Source organism: Echiichthys vipera (genome assembly GCF_963691815.1).
Source record: "Echiichthys vipera genome assembly, chromosome: 8".
Taxonomy (NCBI): Eukaryota; Metazoa; Chordata; class Actinopteri; order Perciformes; family Trachinidae; genus Echiichthys; species Echiichthys vipera.
In genome coordinates, this window is record NC_139833.1 from 27,611,406 (window position 1) to 27,628,471 (window position 17,066).

A 17,066-nucleotide genomic window follows, 5' to 3' on the forward strand; every position below is an offset into this window, starting at 1 on the left:
TCTCCATTTAGAGGGGAAGGTGAGGGTAGTTTTGACATAAATATAGGAACAAAAAAACAGTCTCTTTCAGTTCAAGATGCCATTTTGTTGTCCATCTGCATCATTTGCTTCAGCCAAATCTCTCCTTTGTCTCTTCATCCTCCCTCTTCTTTTCCTCTTCCCTGGTCCACCCACCCTCCAACCCTTCCGCTAGCAGTCTAGCTTTCCAACTCCCTCACTACCTCTTCTATCCACCTCCCTCTATCCGGCTCTCCCGCCTCCACAGTCTCTGGTTGCCCCTCCATCTTCCATCACCCTGCACGCTTAATGGCATTGTTAATGACAGGAAATGAGTTCAGTAATGTCAACTGTGAAGGTCCACAAGACAGGGGGCGGGGCTGAGAGAACAGAGTCACCTGGCTCGTCACTGCAGCAGGGGGAGAAGCAGCGGGAGGCAGAGGCATGAAGCATGTGTTTAGTGTGTTGATTGTGATATCATACGTTAGACATATATGTTTGTTGTGACAGACTTGTGAGTCATGGTTGTGTCCTGGTGGGCAGGGGGGGGGGTGGCGGGGGTTGTGATAGTCGTCGGTCAGATTATGGGTGTAGCGGCGGCTAGCAGCTTTGCGTTGGTTCTTTGTTCAATGGGAATACCGTAGTTTCAGTCCTCACTGGCTGGAGCGCGCAGAGGCCAAGTGGTCACTGTGCTGGTTCTGGGCCCGAAACCTCAGCCTTTGCTTGTTCTTCTTCTTTGGTTCTTTGGATCGCTGCTTCCCTGAGCCACCTGGGAATAAAGAGAGAAAAAGAGACAAATGGTTACTGCTTTAATCAGTACTACCCACCCTCGTTTGATTCTCCAAGTAACAGCCATCCTGCATTTTGGGCAACCTCATGTCAAAATCCTTTCACTCAATGTCATGTGATCTGTTTCTGTAGCAAATGTTACATGAATACCAAGGCTGGACTACCAGCATAACGAAGTAGACAACTAACATGGGGCCCCAGAAACTCCCGGGCCCTGAAGGCAAAAGGTTGTCTGGGCGGGAATTATTTTGTGGAAACATGATTAATGTAAATCAGTTTAAAACACAAGAACTGAAACAGTAAATGCCCTTTGGTCCAGCTTTATAGAAGTCCTGTTTCATAATTCAGTTTTTTTTTTGAATATTTTAGTTGATATTAGTGTGCAAATTTTTCACAAATTTGTGTTTAGTATAATAATTACAAACCTACCAACAGCAAACCTTGGGCATAATATTTCAGTTTAGGAATATTGGTTTGTTTCTGGGCCAAATGGGTTTGAGGAAATTAATGTTGAGCGGCTCATTCACCCCTTTATGTAATCCACTAAGCTTGTATTCCAATAAGTGATCTGCTTTTTTGACAAAGGATGTGTAGTACTGTTCGCTAAGTGCTTATAGGGAGACCTCTCTCAGGAATAAGAATCCGAAATGTCAGCATGTATCAGGTATTTTGTTTGTGAACAGATCCATGTGGTCCTACACAGAAAAACAGTTACATTGCATAACCTCATTGACCTGGCCTCACTATAAAGAGATTCTTGGCAACTGTGTGGTGTTGCACTAAGCATATTTGCCTTTAGTGCACAAGGGGCAGGGCTGTGGTACTAGTGAGTGTACAAACTCTTGAATATGTATGAGTCAGTCTGAGTCTTAAAATGTTGTGTTTTACTTTGTATCTGATCATCTGGTCAGAAAATGTCTTGCCAAACAGCTACTGCTGGGTGCAAAGGATTGCTTTTCAAGCAACAGATTGATGACCTGTGAGCTACACTTCTATTGATTTTACTGTACAACGGTGGTATGTAAAAGCGCAGTCCTGAAACAGACTGCTGTGGAATGGATTATGTGAACTCAACCTGCTTATTTTGGGCTGGAGTACTCAGGTTTTGGGGCTTGGATTTGATTACACCGTCCAATAGTTGGGAAAATTTGAAAAGGGCGATGGAACAGGAAGATAACCATTTGGAAAAAATGTGATTTTTACTACAAGCTGCTTAAAAGAATCAAAGTGTGCTTTGAGTATTGATGGCTCATAAAGATTCAGAGCCTTTACAGCGATTTCTGCAAGTTCTAAAACTTTTGCCAATGAAAAAGGCTGCATTACATAAAGAAGTGAATCCTATATGAGAGAACATCACATATCGGGTCTTGGTTTGCTCAAGACTGAACCTCAGTTTCAAACAAATATCTGTTCAGCCCAACACTTTTCACTGTCAGTGCAACGGAGAGGGGAGATAAGTATGGGAAGTTGCATAACTCTCTTTCCAAGTTGGAAAGGTCCCTCAGCCCAAGGTTAATCCATCCCAGGTTTCACTGGGATGGGCAAGGCATGCTGGGAACTGACTTCCTGCTCTCATGGAAGCTTGTGTGGTGTATGTTCTGCACCCACGGCTCTCTGTGACAGAGAAAACTCTGGCTACCGAACCGCAAGGCAACAATCTGGCTGCCAAGGCCACAAATAAGATAACGAGGTGTGTGTGCGAGATGTATGAGTGCGAGGGGGAGTGAGTGTGAGGGAATTTAAGGGAAAAGAAAATCTAATGGGGGGAAAAGTGGAGTAAGGCTTGGATGATGAGACGCTATCTGGACCCTGATCTAGAACACAAAGAAACAAGCCACGCTATGGTTCGCTGAGGGGGGAAGTACAGGAAAACACTGCAGAAAAACAAGTCTTGTCGTTTCATTGCCCGATTCTGGATCTTATTACTGCACTTGTTCAAGTTTTTTCTCACACAAAAATAGGTAAGGGTGTGTAAAATGTGGCACTACCTCTAATTGCCTTCTCATATGTGCTGGCATTGTGGTGGCCTTTTAAGCACCCTTACAAAAGACCTATTTCCCATTCTCAGGACTACACTGTGAGGTAGATTTAAAAATATTCACTCGTTTAAGTCGACACGCATGGGGAAGCAAGATATTGCTCTGCTAATAGGGTCTCCCAATGAATAATACAGATGCATGCAAACATCAAACCATCTCAGAGCTATTTCCTGCAATTAATCTAATCTTGTTATTTTGAGTCACATTGCCAAACTGCGCCATGGCAATAAAGTTTCTCGCACACAGCTCCTAGTTAAAATCACCCTTTGAAAATAACATTCACAAATCTCTTGCATCAAAATCTCATGGCATTCAATTGAAGGTACACTTGTTCAGCTGATGCCACTCTAGATTTTTTTGCATGACTTATGGTACAACATTGTTTGTTAAAGTAAATCTGGAGCTGAAAGGCATTTGGCCTATAGGTTCGTTTTCCTAATTGCTCTTTAAAGAGGTAATTTTCATTCAAAACAGTGTTGCTAGGTGCCTGATAAACATGGCGTTCGGTGCAATCAACTCAAGATGAATTACATTTGACAGCAATAAAGTACATGGTGCAGTATTAAACTCCCTCTGTAACGGGCAAAGCCTTCGTGGGCCATTTCTTGGACACAGGGCTGCATTTAAACTGAAAAAGCCTGCATTCACAGCAATTGCTTGAAACACAAATACATATGTGAGAGCTAGGTTAAAAAGTACTTTTCCTGGCTAGTTAAGGACTGGGCAGGAGATCTGTAATCCAAAGAGTTTTATGCTCTCTGTAACAAGGCTTACTCACACAGACACACACACACACACAGACACACACACACACACACACACACACACACACACACTTATGCCCCAAAATCAGCAGGAAATAAACTAATTCAGCCACTGCACGGGCAGACTGAGTTCAAGAGGTATATAAATATAATAATAATATAAAATGCAGATAGCTTTCAGAGTTGCACTGATAAATCATCTTACATTCATGAGACGTTTTAAAGCTTTGCAATCAAACGTAGGGCAATCATATCACTTCACCCCTTCCTTACCATTTTCCATGTTTTTTTTGTTGTAACTGCAACACTGAGCTTAAAGAACTAGCCACAGCTAGCCTTAGCTAAAGCCTAGACATTATCACAAATGATAAATACCCATTTTGATGACATAACGAAATAACGAATATAAGGCAGTCACTGAATCTTGTCGTGATAGAGGGAAAAAAACAAGCTAAGTTATACAGTATGATTTGGTATGTTTAAGTGGCCCATACATATAACTAATACAAGAACATGTGTTGTGTCTATGAAGCTACCTTTAAATTATATAATAAAATGTATTTTGAAATATGGTAAGCAGTGCCACAAGGATACCCTGAAAGCCTCCTTAACGAGCTTTGGATTTGACCTGAAAAGCTGGGAAGTCCTAATTCACAACTGACCTGCTTGGGGAAGAAAAGTCCAAGAGGTGCAGTCGTCTGTGTGTGAGAGCAGGTTAGCTCCTGTGCTATGCTGAAGGGGCAGCAGCAGAGGCATCTGCCAAAGAAGGACTCGGTGCTGCCCCTCAGTGCCCTACATCCTCTTTGACCTGAGCAGAGATTTCCCGGAGGATGCATTCAGCCATCTCCACACTCACCAAAGCTCAACATAATGTGACGTGCCATGGTCACCATCAACTATGATAAACGAACAAGAAGATACTGACTTCAATATGAAGAGACTGTATAATGAAAGAAGTTAAAGGGACAAGACAGCAGAAAGAGCATATTTTGTTGGTAGACACTGGATTTTTTCAAGCATCCCATAATGATTGAAAGCAGTATCTGTACTTTTTAGGTATTATGTCGGATCTATAGCAATGATTTTAGAGAAATAATAAGCCTATAAAGGCAAGAAATTAATCACTGTTCATGTACATATTCACTGTTTTCTGTCTTTCTAAAACAGTTGTTTCCAACTGTTTATTGTTTTTTTCTCTTCCTAGGTTGCCTTTGGTTGTAGCACGATGATGACAGCTGTCAAGACAGCAGACAAGTTAAATAATCATGTTGCACATGGAATATACAAAACATTCTTATTTTGAAAAAAACAACAACTTATGAAAGTTACAACAGAAACCAAATACATTCATCTGATTCCTAATGCTTTCCAGTCACACACAAATTGTACCCTTATACATGTAAATCACCAGATCCTGGATATTATAAGGATACTGTACGCATTCTCACAAAATCCAGTTTACTGATAAAATCTGCTCCATTTGTTTTTGTTTGTTAAAAGGACAACGACAAGCACTGACTTTTATGAGCCGTCAGTTCCTCTGCAGTGTGTTTTAATGTCTTAATGTGTTTTAAGCTTCAGCTCAAATTCACCAAACTAGGTGATGAGACTTCATAAAAAACTCACCGCCTCAATCTCAGACCATATTTTATGACCTAATCTCAATGCTGACAGCTAGAGGGCAACCAATCCCCACATAAGCCCCTTCCCCCAGCATCTGATACTAGAGAGATGGCCTATCATATCTACCCAAGAACTCCCATTTAGCCTTTCCTCAGGGCACTATGCACTCACTGAACACTGAGCTTTCATCATCTCATATTTACAGCCGATGTAATCACTTAAGCTGATTACTAGGGTTCATAGAGGAAACAGTTTAATTTGCCTGGAAAGAAATGATTAAGTCATCTCAATTGCTTTCAAAACCAAGAACAAATTCATAAATCTTAGAGCATGTAAAGATAATTTTGTCTGGGAAGGCACAGTAGGTTTGAAATCATTTACTGTCTTTGTGTTGTATTGTAACTGCCACAAGAAGGATCAAATCAGAGGAGTATGGCTTTTATCAGGAAATTATAATCCTTTTTTATACTTTTCTTTCCGTTCTGGCCGCATTTACTATCACTACAGCAAACCATAATTTCACCAATGTTTAGTTTTTCTTCATAGATACAATCTTTCTCTGCCAGCTTGACATTTGTGTTTGAGTTTGAAATGAAAATTAAGTCAAACAAACAAACACAAATCTCAAGAGCAAATCAAAATGTTTTGTATTCCGGAATCAAAAACAGAGCCTGCGGTGGGATGGTTGTTTACCGCTGTCAAAAATGACCTTTGTGGAATTCTTTTAAGTATTAGCGCACATTTGTGAATGATGTACATGCCCTTTATGCCTGTGCATCAGCGATTGTGAGCTTCTATATCACCTTTGTGAGCTTGAGAAATACTTAGTGTCATTTCCAATCTTTTCAGCTGCCAAACCAGTGAGCAAAGAAATATTAAACTCCTCTGCACGCACTGTGGTGGACATTTCTCAGTAACCTCTCAAAGCCAGCCGTGATCCACTGCTTTTTCTTTTTCTTCCCCATCATTCTACTTCTCCCTTTCCCCTCTCTGTGTCCCTGCGATTGCTATTTGAGGCTCTCAGCAATAATCGAGACGACTGCATGGTGAAGGTCCAACTCAGAGTTAAGGGCTATTAGACGTATCATATTATAGGCTCGCACTCCAGAATAATATCTCCTTGCGGAACGGCAATATGACCACTTGTCCAACTGATGCACTGAAAGATAATCAGTCAAATCCATATCCAGGGGGAAGGAAGCCAAAGCTCCTTTTAGCTGTGTCAAAGCTATATCTTTGTTTTGGAAAACTCAACTCAATACCATGCTCAAGTTTACATGCGAAAAGCGAAAGTCTGCATAATGTTAGAACGCAATATACTATACTCTCTGATATTAAGGCTTTTATTGACCTTTTTTGTCACAAGGCATGCTTTAGAAGATTTGTCCGCAAAAAAAAAAAGAGACCTAATTTCTTTGCTGGCCCTGAGGCTACTGTGGGGGTATTTGTAGGTTACCCTGTAATCACAGAGGCCATGACCTGTAAAAAAGAGCAATGCACAGGCCCAGTGATTTCATCCACTAACGGCTCCGGCGGCAGTGCAGGAATCGAGGGCCTAATCTTATCTCCATCGCTTGTGGTTTGAGAAAAATCAATCGCTGACCTCGAGAAGGCATTAAGACATACGGTAAATGGGATCCTATACTTCTGAAAACTCTCCCCTGCTCTCCTGTTACGCCATGCCTCCACTCGACACAGACGGTCAATTAATAACTTTCGTAGGACAAGGAGGAGGGGGAAGGGACAGAAATGAAAAACCCAAACAATTTTGAAGAAGATTCGGGTGGACTTAAGGAAGGTAAAGCCGGAATTTTTGGCGGCTCGTCTTTTTCATAAACAGGCCAAAGCTTAGGCCATTATTTGTGAGGGAAGGAGAGAAGTACTGGCGCCAGTGAGATTTGATTTCAGTGGCAGAAATTGGATTAGCAGCCATTAAGGGCCTCCTCACACATACATTTATAATGCTGTGAAGGGGAAAGGATCTGTAGCCAGCCAGTGCTCTTTCTACTCATACACCAAGAACTCCTCTGTCTGGGAAAAGGTTATGGACGCTGACACTGCCCTATATAGTACTGCTGCCGAACGTAGTTTTCAGTTGATTTATAAGTGGTACACAGTGGTATGACCTCAAGTGACCAATAGTTCATGAAGGCGTAGGCCAGAGGGAGGCCAAACATTTTAACAGAGCTGTGCCCTTGTTGTTGTCTGCCTACAGAGAAAAGGTTGTAGAAGGGTGACTTGACATTTGGAGCAGAGTAGAACGTGATACAGATGAAAATAATGCTCAAGTGTAAAAAAGAGGAAACATGTAACAAACGCAGACAAAGTGAAAAAGCTACAATACTTGGGAGGAAAACTGCTGGGAAATACTGCAGCAGAGACACAGACGTCAGATGTAGGAAAAAAGAAATCAGCCTTTTGACAGAGGACAATCATTTACAAGAAGCTCATCTTGCCAACCAACTGACAAGAGGCTCTCTGCACAGCGTCACTTAGCCCTAACAAGGTTACTCTGGATCACACTCTTTCATTCACTCTTTCATTCCCTTTCCTCACTGCTCTGCTTACTATCACCACGCTGCAAGGCGAGAATGATTTAAAACATACGCATTCTGATTTTAAAAGCTAATGTTGGGATTAGGTGGGTCATTATTTTCTCATCTATGACCTGACGGAGGATCTGCGCCGAGATTAAAAAAGCAGGTTAGCTCACCGCTCAGCTCTTTGATGCTTCGTTTCACTGACAATAAGTTAAAGCGAAAACCCAACTCGGAGATTAACGTCTCTAAGCGGAGAAGTCCCAGCAAAACATGCATGACTGACGCAGTGATTAATACGCCTGATGGTCAGTGCAGACAGCGTGTTTTTTCCCCTCTGGAGAAGGTCGATCACATCAGCAAGAAGCAGCCACAACTGCCCAGGAAGGCTACAGAACAGATGATGACCCCGCACATTAAAGTTCTTCTCCATCAGTCTACTCAGAGTTCAAAGTCATGCTTTGCTGCATTTAACAATGTGGGGACTGTTCCCTTGTGCTGTTTGGGTTACCACCTCTGGCTCGAGCGCTCAAAGGTACGTTATCAAGTAGAAACCTTCCATGACAGATGTTAAATTAGGCCAACTTCCAAAAAGCTCAAAAAGTAAGAGCAGGCTTTCCAGAGATATTTCCTCAAGTACACCTTCACTTAAACCCCTTTGCTGTATTTCAGAAATGCTGGAAAGTTGGGAATTACTTCTTCCTACTGTACTAGGAAAAATTAAATGGTATAATCCCTTAGGTCAGGTTTCCAAGTTGGAAACTTGGGTCTTGATTTCTCAGGTTTCTCAGGCACACTTTGATGCTGGCATGTCAACATGGCACTGTAATCCTTAAAATACTACTTAAGTTAAAATACAGCATTGCACTCTAGGAATGTGGCAAAGTTAGCTAATTTAAGGTCATTGAAAAATGTTATAAATTACTCATTGAAAAAGTAATTACATTACTTTACGTTACTCAGTCCAGCTCTGTCAAAAGAGCCTTTTTGACTACTACAAAACCTTTAAAGCCATGCATCCCATCTTCTGTGGTATTTACTGACTATCAACCGCTAGCAAAGCCACTGTGACTGCACATAGCGCTTCTGAGCTACTGTTGACAGTGAAGCTGCGGGGCTCGCACACCCTCAAAAGTCATGCATTATTCAAGGTGGTTAGCCCAAGTGTTAACCTTGTAGTCCATCAGATAAACAGGACACAGGTAGCAGTTAGGAAACTTCACATCTTCATCAGATTATCTGCCCCATCATACTTTGAATCTAGTAACCAGATGCAAACAGTGTATATCTCCTAAAATTCAAGCTGCATCGATGCTATTAGTGTTAATACTGGTTTTTATTTTGATATAGTTATATAAGTGTCAGCAGCGATGCATTTGCAGCCATTCTGCCAACAGTTTCTTGACATATCTGACATGTCAATGCCAGATATTACAAATTGGAGGCTGACTTGAATGGTTTTTTCCCACTTGGCTCATAATTATGGTTTAGATATGATTTGAAAGCAGCAAAACTACTGGTACATACCCAGCAGGTAAGACATCATACAACATATAAATAAGATGGTGGGATGGGTTGAATGTGCAATATGAGCAATGTTTAATTTTTCATTTGTATTTCATATTCATAACGGCTTTTAAAAAAGCTGTAAAGTGTAGTTACTTTTGCTGTACAATACTTGTACTATCAACAGTTTCACTAGTGCAATACATGACTACTGCAGCACTAACTATTGACTGGGGGAAGTTTAAAAAAAAAGGGGGGCCCCACACAGGACCAGATGGTTTTCTACCAATCCATTTAACGTTTATTAGTTTAAAGCTGCACTAGGCAAGATTTATAAGGAAAAATGCACCTGGCTTTTTCAGCCTAAATTGAAAAATGGGCATTCAACTTGGAATTGCCGTCACTTTTGTACCCTTTTTGCCCAAATGAATGTCTAGGTACAGCTTCATACAGTATGTACCATACACAGAAAGTGTTTCACATCAAACTTCGCATCCAAATATAAATGTGTCTCTCCTAAACTGCGACAACTGGACTCAGCATCAAGGGCTAGATTTCCTCATCCCGGTGGTAAAGCGGTTCAGCCATTATTTCTTAATGTCTGGTGGGGGTACCAGACACAGAGAAGAAGAAATGAGGTCTGAGGAGCTAAATCACATGACGTTATATGGTTCCTGGGCTATGACATCCTGCCAACTGTTATGGTTTTCCCACTTCCGTTTGAAGCTGCCAAAATTTAACGACTTGTAGTTTCACTTAAAAGCAGAACTGTCGCCCCCTGCAGCAATGCGAGGTCATTTGAATGCTGTTTATGTGACTCAGCCACTGCAAAACTTAGAAAATGAGCCAGCTACTGAAGTTTGATACTCTGTCTTCATTATTCAGTTTGGAATTTAGACATATAACTGATCATTATCGACTTATTTCCACTAAATGAAACCTTGCTGTATTGCAGTGGCTTTACACAGCCAATGGTGTCATGGGGGTAACGTCAGCAGCCAGGCAGCAAACAGGCATCATGAACAGCCCGCTGAGTCTGATGCGCCTTGAAACCGCAGGACTTAGAGAGAAGTGAGCAGCCCCCTCTGCGGTCTGCTATCTCCCGACTGACTCATCGACACATCTGGGCCTAAGTATATGGGGCTCTCATGCCCCACGGGCACTTGGGTAAATGAGGGATAATTAGCTTTAGTTGACTTTAATGAATGGCTTAATGTTGTGTTTCATTTCTGATGAGAAAAATATAAAGCTCAGCACTTATCAAAGAGAGGCCCCGTGCCGATGTTCCTGAAGGCTTGCCCCTGGTGTGGGTCTGTTTGTTTTTGTACTTGTTGTGAGCATGGGGGTGAGGCAGGCTGAGCTGAAGATAGCTGCATCATATGAGGGAGTGGTTTAAAATGTGCCCGCGGATCCAAAGATCAGGAAACCTGCAGGCTTATACAGTAGCAAATTCATCATTCTAGCAGGGAAGTTACTACAGATGTGGACTCTGGTTGTCTTCAATCAAAGCTAAAAACGCCACTCCCCTTTGAATTCCATGCCTTCTACTGTATATCAAGATGAGACCTCTAATAAAGGCTTTGATCCATCTTATAAGTCCCATATGCTTTGATAAAGCAGGAAATGTCTTACAGAGTTATGATAGTCATTCATCTTAGTTTCCTATAAGTGTATTGCATTGAGCTGATGAAATTAATCATATTCAACAGACACAAGATCCTGTGAGGATTTATTTTTTCTTTTCAATCATTGATAACAAGCTGCTCTCGAGCTACTCTGATATAACTGTCATCTACAGTTTCATGTCTTTACACTGATGTACTATCACTTGCCACTCTAGCTAAATGCAGTTCATTACCTTTGCAGTGCCATTAAGAGGTAAAAGCTAATAAAAGATGGATTTGGCATATCTGTCCGGTGTACTTTTACACACTCTATTGTTTCCTTTTTACAGAAAAACAAACTTGGCATCCTTGTATAAAATTAGGATTGACTGTGGACTTTTGAAAGCATCCTCATACTGACAGTGGATCAAGGCAAGACAATTACATCCTGCTATTAAACGTTTGGGACACTTATTATTTATCTGAGGAGGTAAATCTGCATTTCCAGGATCTGTTGAGTAGGGGGGGGGGGGGTCTTGGCTTGTGGATTTACCTGGCTCAGCCCCCTTCCATGAGCCTCTAGGTCTTCACAAACAATCCCTTTGCATTATAGCACCGCACCCTACTTTATGGAGTGGAATGAAATAGTTGTTAACAGAGCCATGAGGGAGCACGCAATAAGGTGTGCTAAAAGTAGGGGGCTTTCTGCACCCCTATGGGGCTATAAGGTAGAGAAGGGAAGGATGAATGAGGGTTTTGACAAACAATTTGTAAACACTATAAACTACTGGCAAGAAGCACATGGCTGCAGTCCACAGTAGGGTGTACTTTGGTATGTGAGTACACACACACACACACACACACACACACACACACACACACACAGTTTGCTAAATCCCTCCCTCTGGACAACGATGATCCAACTGTGGCTAAAGAATCAAAACTAGGCATGGCCAGCCTATCAAGCTTTCTCTGCATGTGCATGGGGCAGCAGTAAGAACATATAAAGAGTTTGCAGAATGGTGTCTTTAGCCTTACCAAACCAGAAACACACACATAAAATGTGAAGAAAGGATTAAACAGTGTGTTTATCTGCTCTAATGTAAGCTGCAACCGATAGCATGACCAGTTAACCAACTTATTATCTAGTAACTGAGCGTTACTTCCAAGACCAAGAAGAATATCATTACCTAACTGCATTAGTTTGTGGGGTGCCAGATCACATAAAATGACCACGCACATCCACTGTGTAGTGTTGTCCTACTTTGTGGAAGCCTGTGCATTCTGTCGGAGTATAGGGTAATGTTAGCAGCTCTGTCCTGCTCTTTATTGGATGAGCAACCCAGGCCAAAGTCATTACCCGAGATAGCGTTACATTTGTAAAACATTGGACGGTCCTCATCCTGAAAGTCTTTTTTGTTGTAATGTAAAAATTAAAACAAGCTGTTTGAAAGGCTTAAATATGAAGTAGTATATAAGCTTAGCTGCCAAATGGTTAAGAATGAAGATAATGTTAGCCATATTATCTAGTAAAAAGGGAATTTCAGTGGTAAATCTGCCACTGATTTTACTGTAAACAGCAAATGTGCCCTGTGAAAGCAGAACAGAGGGCGTAGCATCAATAACTAAGGGGGGGCAGGGGGCTGTATCGAGACTGAACAAGGTGACCAATCTAAACAGTCACCACCTCCCCCATGCATGTTTACAACAATGTAGGTTCGTACATGAGCGTTTTTAAGTATGTGTGTTCATGTGCGTGCACACCCTCCATACTTCCACCTGGTGTGCATCCTCCTGGTCTCTGTGGGTCTGTAAGGGAATGGGGAAGGATATAGGAGGAAATTGTCCAGAATGATTCCCTCTTTATATCTCATTTCTGCACAAGTCCTTTTATCCTCCCTTCTCTCTACTGGGAAACCCCAAGAGGAAATCCCTCACATGTTTGGACATGGAGCACAACTGTCCCAAAACAGGACCAGACCCTAACAAGCAGGGAGCCAAGTTAAGTCAGATGGGCTTAGACACTAAAACAGAGACAGGGGCCATCAGGATCATGCCGCAATCCCCATGCAATGGTCAGTGATGAGGGAATCAAGTCTGGCTGGCAATTTTTGTTTTCTTTGAGTGTTTGGCTAACTCTCGAAAGGCGCTGTTGTTTAGTCTCCTCTGATGATCCATCAGACTGCACATACTTTTCGATTAAAATAGTTCATTAGTTCACAGCGAAAGAAAAGAGGGAGGTTGTGTTTGATGTGTTAACAGAGCGCCTGTTGCACAGGGAGAGAGGTAAAGCCAATTCAGGAAGGGCTTGATCCTCTCTAAGGCCTGTGCTGCATCAAACACTTGTCAAACACCAGTCAGACAGACAGCTGAGTGGCTTTGACAGATCTGATCACAGACATGGGCAATAAGAGTCACTGGCTCAGCTCCTCTATCCAGGCACCACTCTCCCACTCTTGTCAATAAAGGGCTTTGAGGCATATGGCAGACATTTTCTTGTTGTTTTTAGCTGTGTATGATTACAGTGTAATTTCAAGTGTCATTTCAGGGTCTCACCTCGCCGAGGAGAGGTTTGTGTATTCCAGAAGGCAGCAGCATCTGTCAGAGATGCAGCAGGGGAAGGAGAAAGGAATCAAATCAAAGGGATGCTTAAGCTCCCACTAATCTGAAAGAAATGTCCCAAGGCCTGTTGGGATCATGGTCCTGAACCTTGCCACCCAGCGGGAATGAGCATTTATGTTTGAAAGGATTTGATATGGTACCTGGGAATGGGTTGAGTTTCGTGACATCGACCACTCAATCATGTTGAGATTTTCCTCGGAGAGCCATCATGTTACATTCACTGAAAAGGCAATGTCATGGGCATTTCTCACAGCAGATCACTCAAAATAAAGACATGAGGAAAGTACTCACCAAATGTGAGTGTACTAAATTAGGAAGGGGGTCACCTTCCCCTTATTTTATAGCTCATAACTACATAATGCTGTGCAAAAAAAAATATATATATATATATATATATATATAATTTACTTTATTCTAGGAATATTTGTGTGAACATTTTTTATCATATTTAAGTCAATAAAATAACATATCTCACTATTATCCTTTAAAAATACACGCATTTGGTTGCAACTACCAACACCAGTGCTTTAAGTGGGCCGGTATGCACGGAACCTCCATTTCTAGATTTTATCCCCTGGCGTACCAGGACTTTTCTCAGCATACCGGGACTTCTCACAGGCTCCCAGAACCCTTTCCTCTCCAAATCTATCTTGCAAGTTAGATTTGCAACTGCAAACTTAATTGCAGTTAAACTACATTACCCAGGGGTGCACTATGTGGCGCTTGCCTCTGCTCTCGCTGGTATGGTGATATTTACATGAATCTATCAATCATTATCTTATTATCTAAAATATTCTAAAATGGGCCATTCTGTATAATGAATTTTGTACTTTGAGTAAATTTGGATGCTTATAGTTTTATACTTTTACTTAACATTTTGAATGGAGGACTTTTACTACAGTGTGGTATTACTGATTTTACTTAAGTAAAAGCTTTGAGTACTTTTTACACCACTGTGGATTTTTAAATAAATTAATGTTGTGAAATTCAGCATTATCTTTCAGTATCTTTTATTCAATGTAGAAATTCAGAATGTAGTACTTAATAATTTGCCGACACATGCCAACAGGTGAATAAGGGAAATACTTGCACTTGTTTTTTCCACTTAAAGCACTGACCAACACTGAACAAATACCAAAGATAAGTTAAGGAAAGCATCTTGCATAGATCTGTCCGTTATATTACGCTAACAGCAGCATATTATCTTTGAATTACAGGGTGTAGCAACACAGAGCATTTCAGCACCTTTAATCGTTGTTTTGACTGTACAATTTGGAATTTTACTATTCTGGTTCAGTGTCACAGCTGTGTCATCAGCCTCATTTTTACCGTAGCAGAATCTGGCAGTTGTTTTCAGCTAAAAAGCTCTGATAAACCCACTCTGCACTCCCGGTCACCACCAAACGACAGACAATGTTAGAGACTGCTGGTGAACAGAAAGAACCAGATATTTTCTTCAGGAGGTGGTGGTGACTAGCCTGGAAACCAGACAAATCTGCCAAGATCATGTTTCATTTGCTCTGGCAGGTACGTCTGGTCCCTCTCCCATTCAGACAGATTTCCAGCAAGCCAAATCCGGGGGAAGCCAGTCAAAACCGTTTATGTCACGTGGGGCAAGTTTAAAGCGATGACTGAAAAAGTAGCATCATAGTTATTAACGTAACTGACTCGGCCTTACCAGGCTCACAAAACTCAGATCAAACTGTCAAACTAGGCAACGCTGATCAAAGATTAATCGAGATTCTGTCACTGTATTGTCGAGCTGTTTTTCGACTAAAATGTTTTTAGAAACACATTTTACTGTTTAGCTCCAGCCACTAGTGTTTTTTTGTGGTTCAGAACAAACCAATGTAATTCTAAAATGAGCTGAGAGGTTTCAGACTAAGACGCATTTGCAGAGTATTCTTGTTATGCCAGGCTAGGCAGAGACAAAAAAAGAAGCTATAATCAAAATCACAATGAATATATGACTTACATTTAGGTGGTCTCCAAATTAATGAATGAATACCAATGTTAATTTGTGTCCACCAGATGTGTAAATGAGGAGCTCTTTTCCAAAACGCTATAAATCCATTTTAATAGTTTTCAGGAAAATGACATTTTTTACCTAGACCCACACATTTGGTTAATATTCAATGTATCTTGTCAAAAATTGTTTAATGGCTCATTCTGAACATGTTGAACAGTGATTGTTAAATCAAACACCAATATTGTTGATAATAAATCCAATGTTTATTTTGCAAAATTCATCATCAAATCGTGCGGTGAAAGCTTCTTGGCTTGACAGAAACCGGTCGCAGCAGCCTTGTGCTCGCATCCCACTGTGGGTATTAACCCGACACCTGAGTGACGAAACTTCTTTTGTTGTGGTTTTTTGTGGTTGTGTTGGTCCAGTCGGCGTTTTCTACCCCGAGGCGAAGGTCTCACTGGCTCACCCGGGCCATCAAAAGCGTTACAGTAGTTTGAAGCACTCATTTTGTAGACGGACGAAACAAAAAACTCTCCCGCTTCAGAGCGCCGCCATGTTAGATCGCATAGAACGCTCACTGAATTCTGATTGGTCGAGAGGATCTTGCGGACCATTTTAAACAAGGAAATATAGCGATTTGGCATGAAACATTGATGAAGCAGTGAATAGGTTCTGTATACAGCAAAGTGGCATGACAAATTCATTTTTTTTAAATTTGGCTTTTATCTTGTTTTGGAAAAGGGCTCTTCAAATAGACATCTGTTTGCTGACAAGGTAGCCATATCAACGTTATAAGGTGATTATATGTCAGTATTATGTTTACTGCCCCCAAGAGGCAAAGAATATGCTAATGCACACTGAAGTGTGTAGAAATACCCTGCTCTGAGTAGGCTGCTCATAGATACTGGCTCCAGACCAACTCACTGATAAGCATTTTAGAACTGCAGACTTGTGTCACAAGATGAAATTGCTAACCTGTGACATCACCTTAGTGTTTAGCTATTTTCCTGTTGATGGGAGTGTAATGCACTACAACCTTGGTAAATTGTCGCTGGCCTCTACTTACCACTATAATGTCTCTGCGATTAGTCCACACACCCCCTGTATTTGTCACTGTTAATTCCCACACACACAGACATACACACAGCCAATGGCCGGCAAGTCTATACTTGCAGCTTTGTTTTGTCTGCATGTCAGTGTGTTGGGTCCACGCTCATGGACATGAGTGGGTCAGAAGCCACAGCCTCTCTCACAAGGTGTAATTAAAAGCTGTGATGTCTCTATAAAGACACCCGCCAGAGATGGAGAACGAGAGGAAAAGAGGGTGAAAGGAGGGTGGAAAGAGGTGGAGAGCCGTTGAGAGGAGAGGAGAAGGGCTTCTGGTGACTGAGCCAGTGCAACTGTGCACCAGATGTTTTCAGGCTCCCCCGTTCGGCTCCTTGCCTTCTTTCTTTTCTGCTCCAGCCAGACCACTGGAGAGGGAGGACTCTAGTACACGCAGCGCTGTCTCGAACATTGTGCGCCACACGAACACATCCTTCTCTGTGGCAGGCGCATTGTTCCTCAGAAGGGCCTGCACTGTGATATGTGATACATAAGTGAGAGGGTGTCATTCG

The 17,066-nt window shown here is 41.7% G+C and overlaps 1 protein-coding gene across 1 annotated transcript in view; it reads right to left on the reverse strand.

Annotated features, from left to right (window-relative positions):
• Window positions 1-650: 650 nt before the first annotated feature.
• The window catches only part of rspo2 (R-spondin 2), a gene marked incomplete at its 3' end in the record, with an annotated part of 64,448 nt that continues 48,032 nt past the window's right edge, over window positions 651-17,066 (reverse strand). The window contains exon 5 of the mRNA XM_083918639.1: window positions 651-766. Coding sequence (XP_083774765.1) covers window positions 651-766 — 116 coding nt within the window. The remainder of the gene's footprint in view (window positions 767-17,066) is intronic.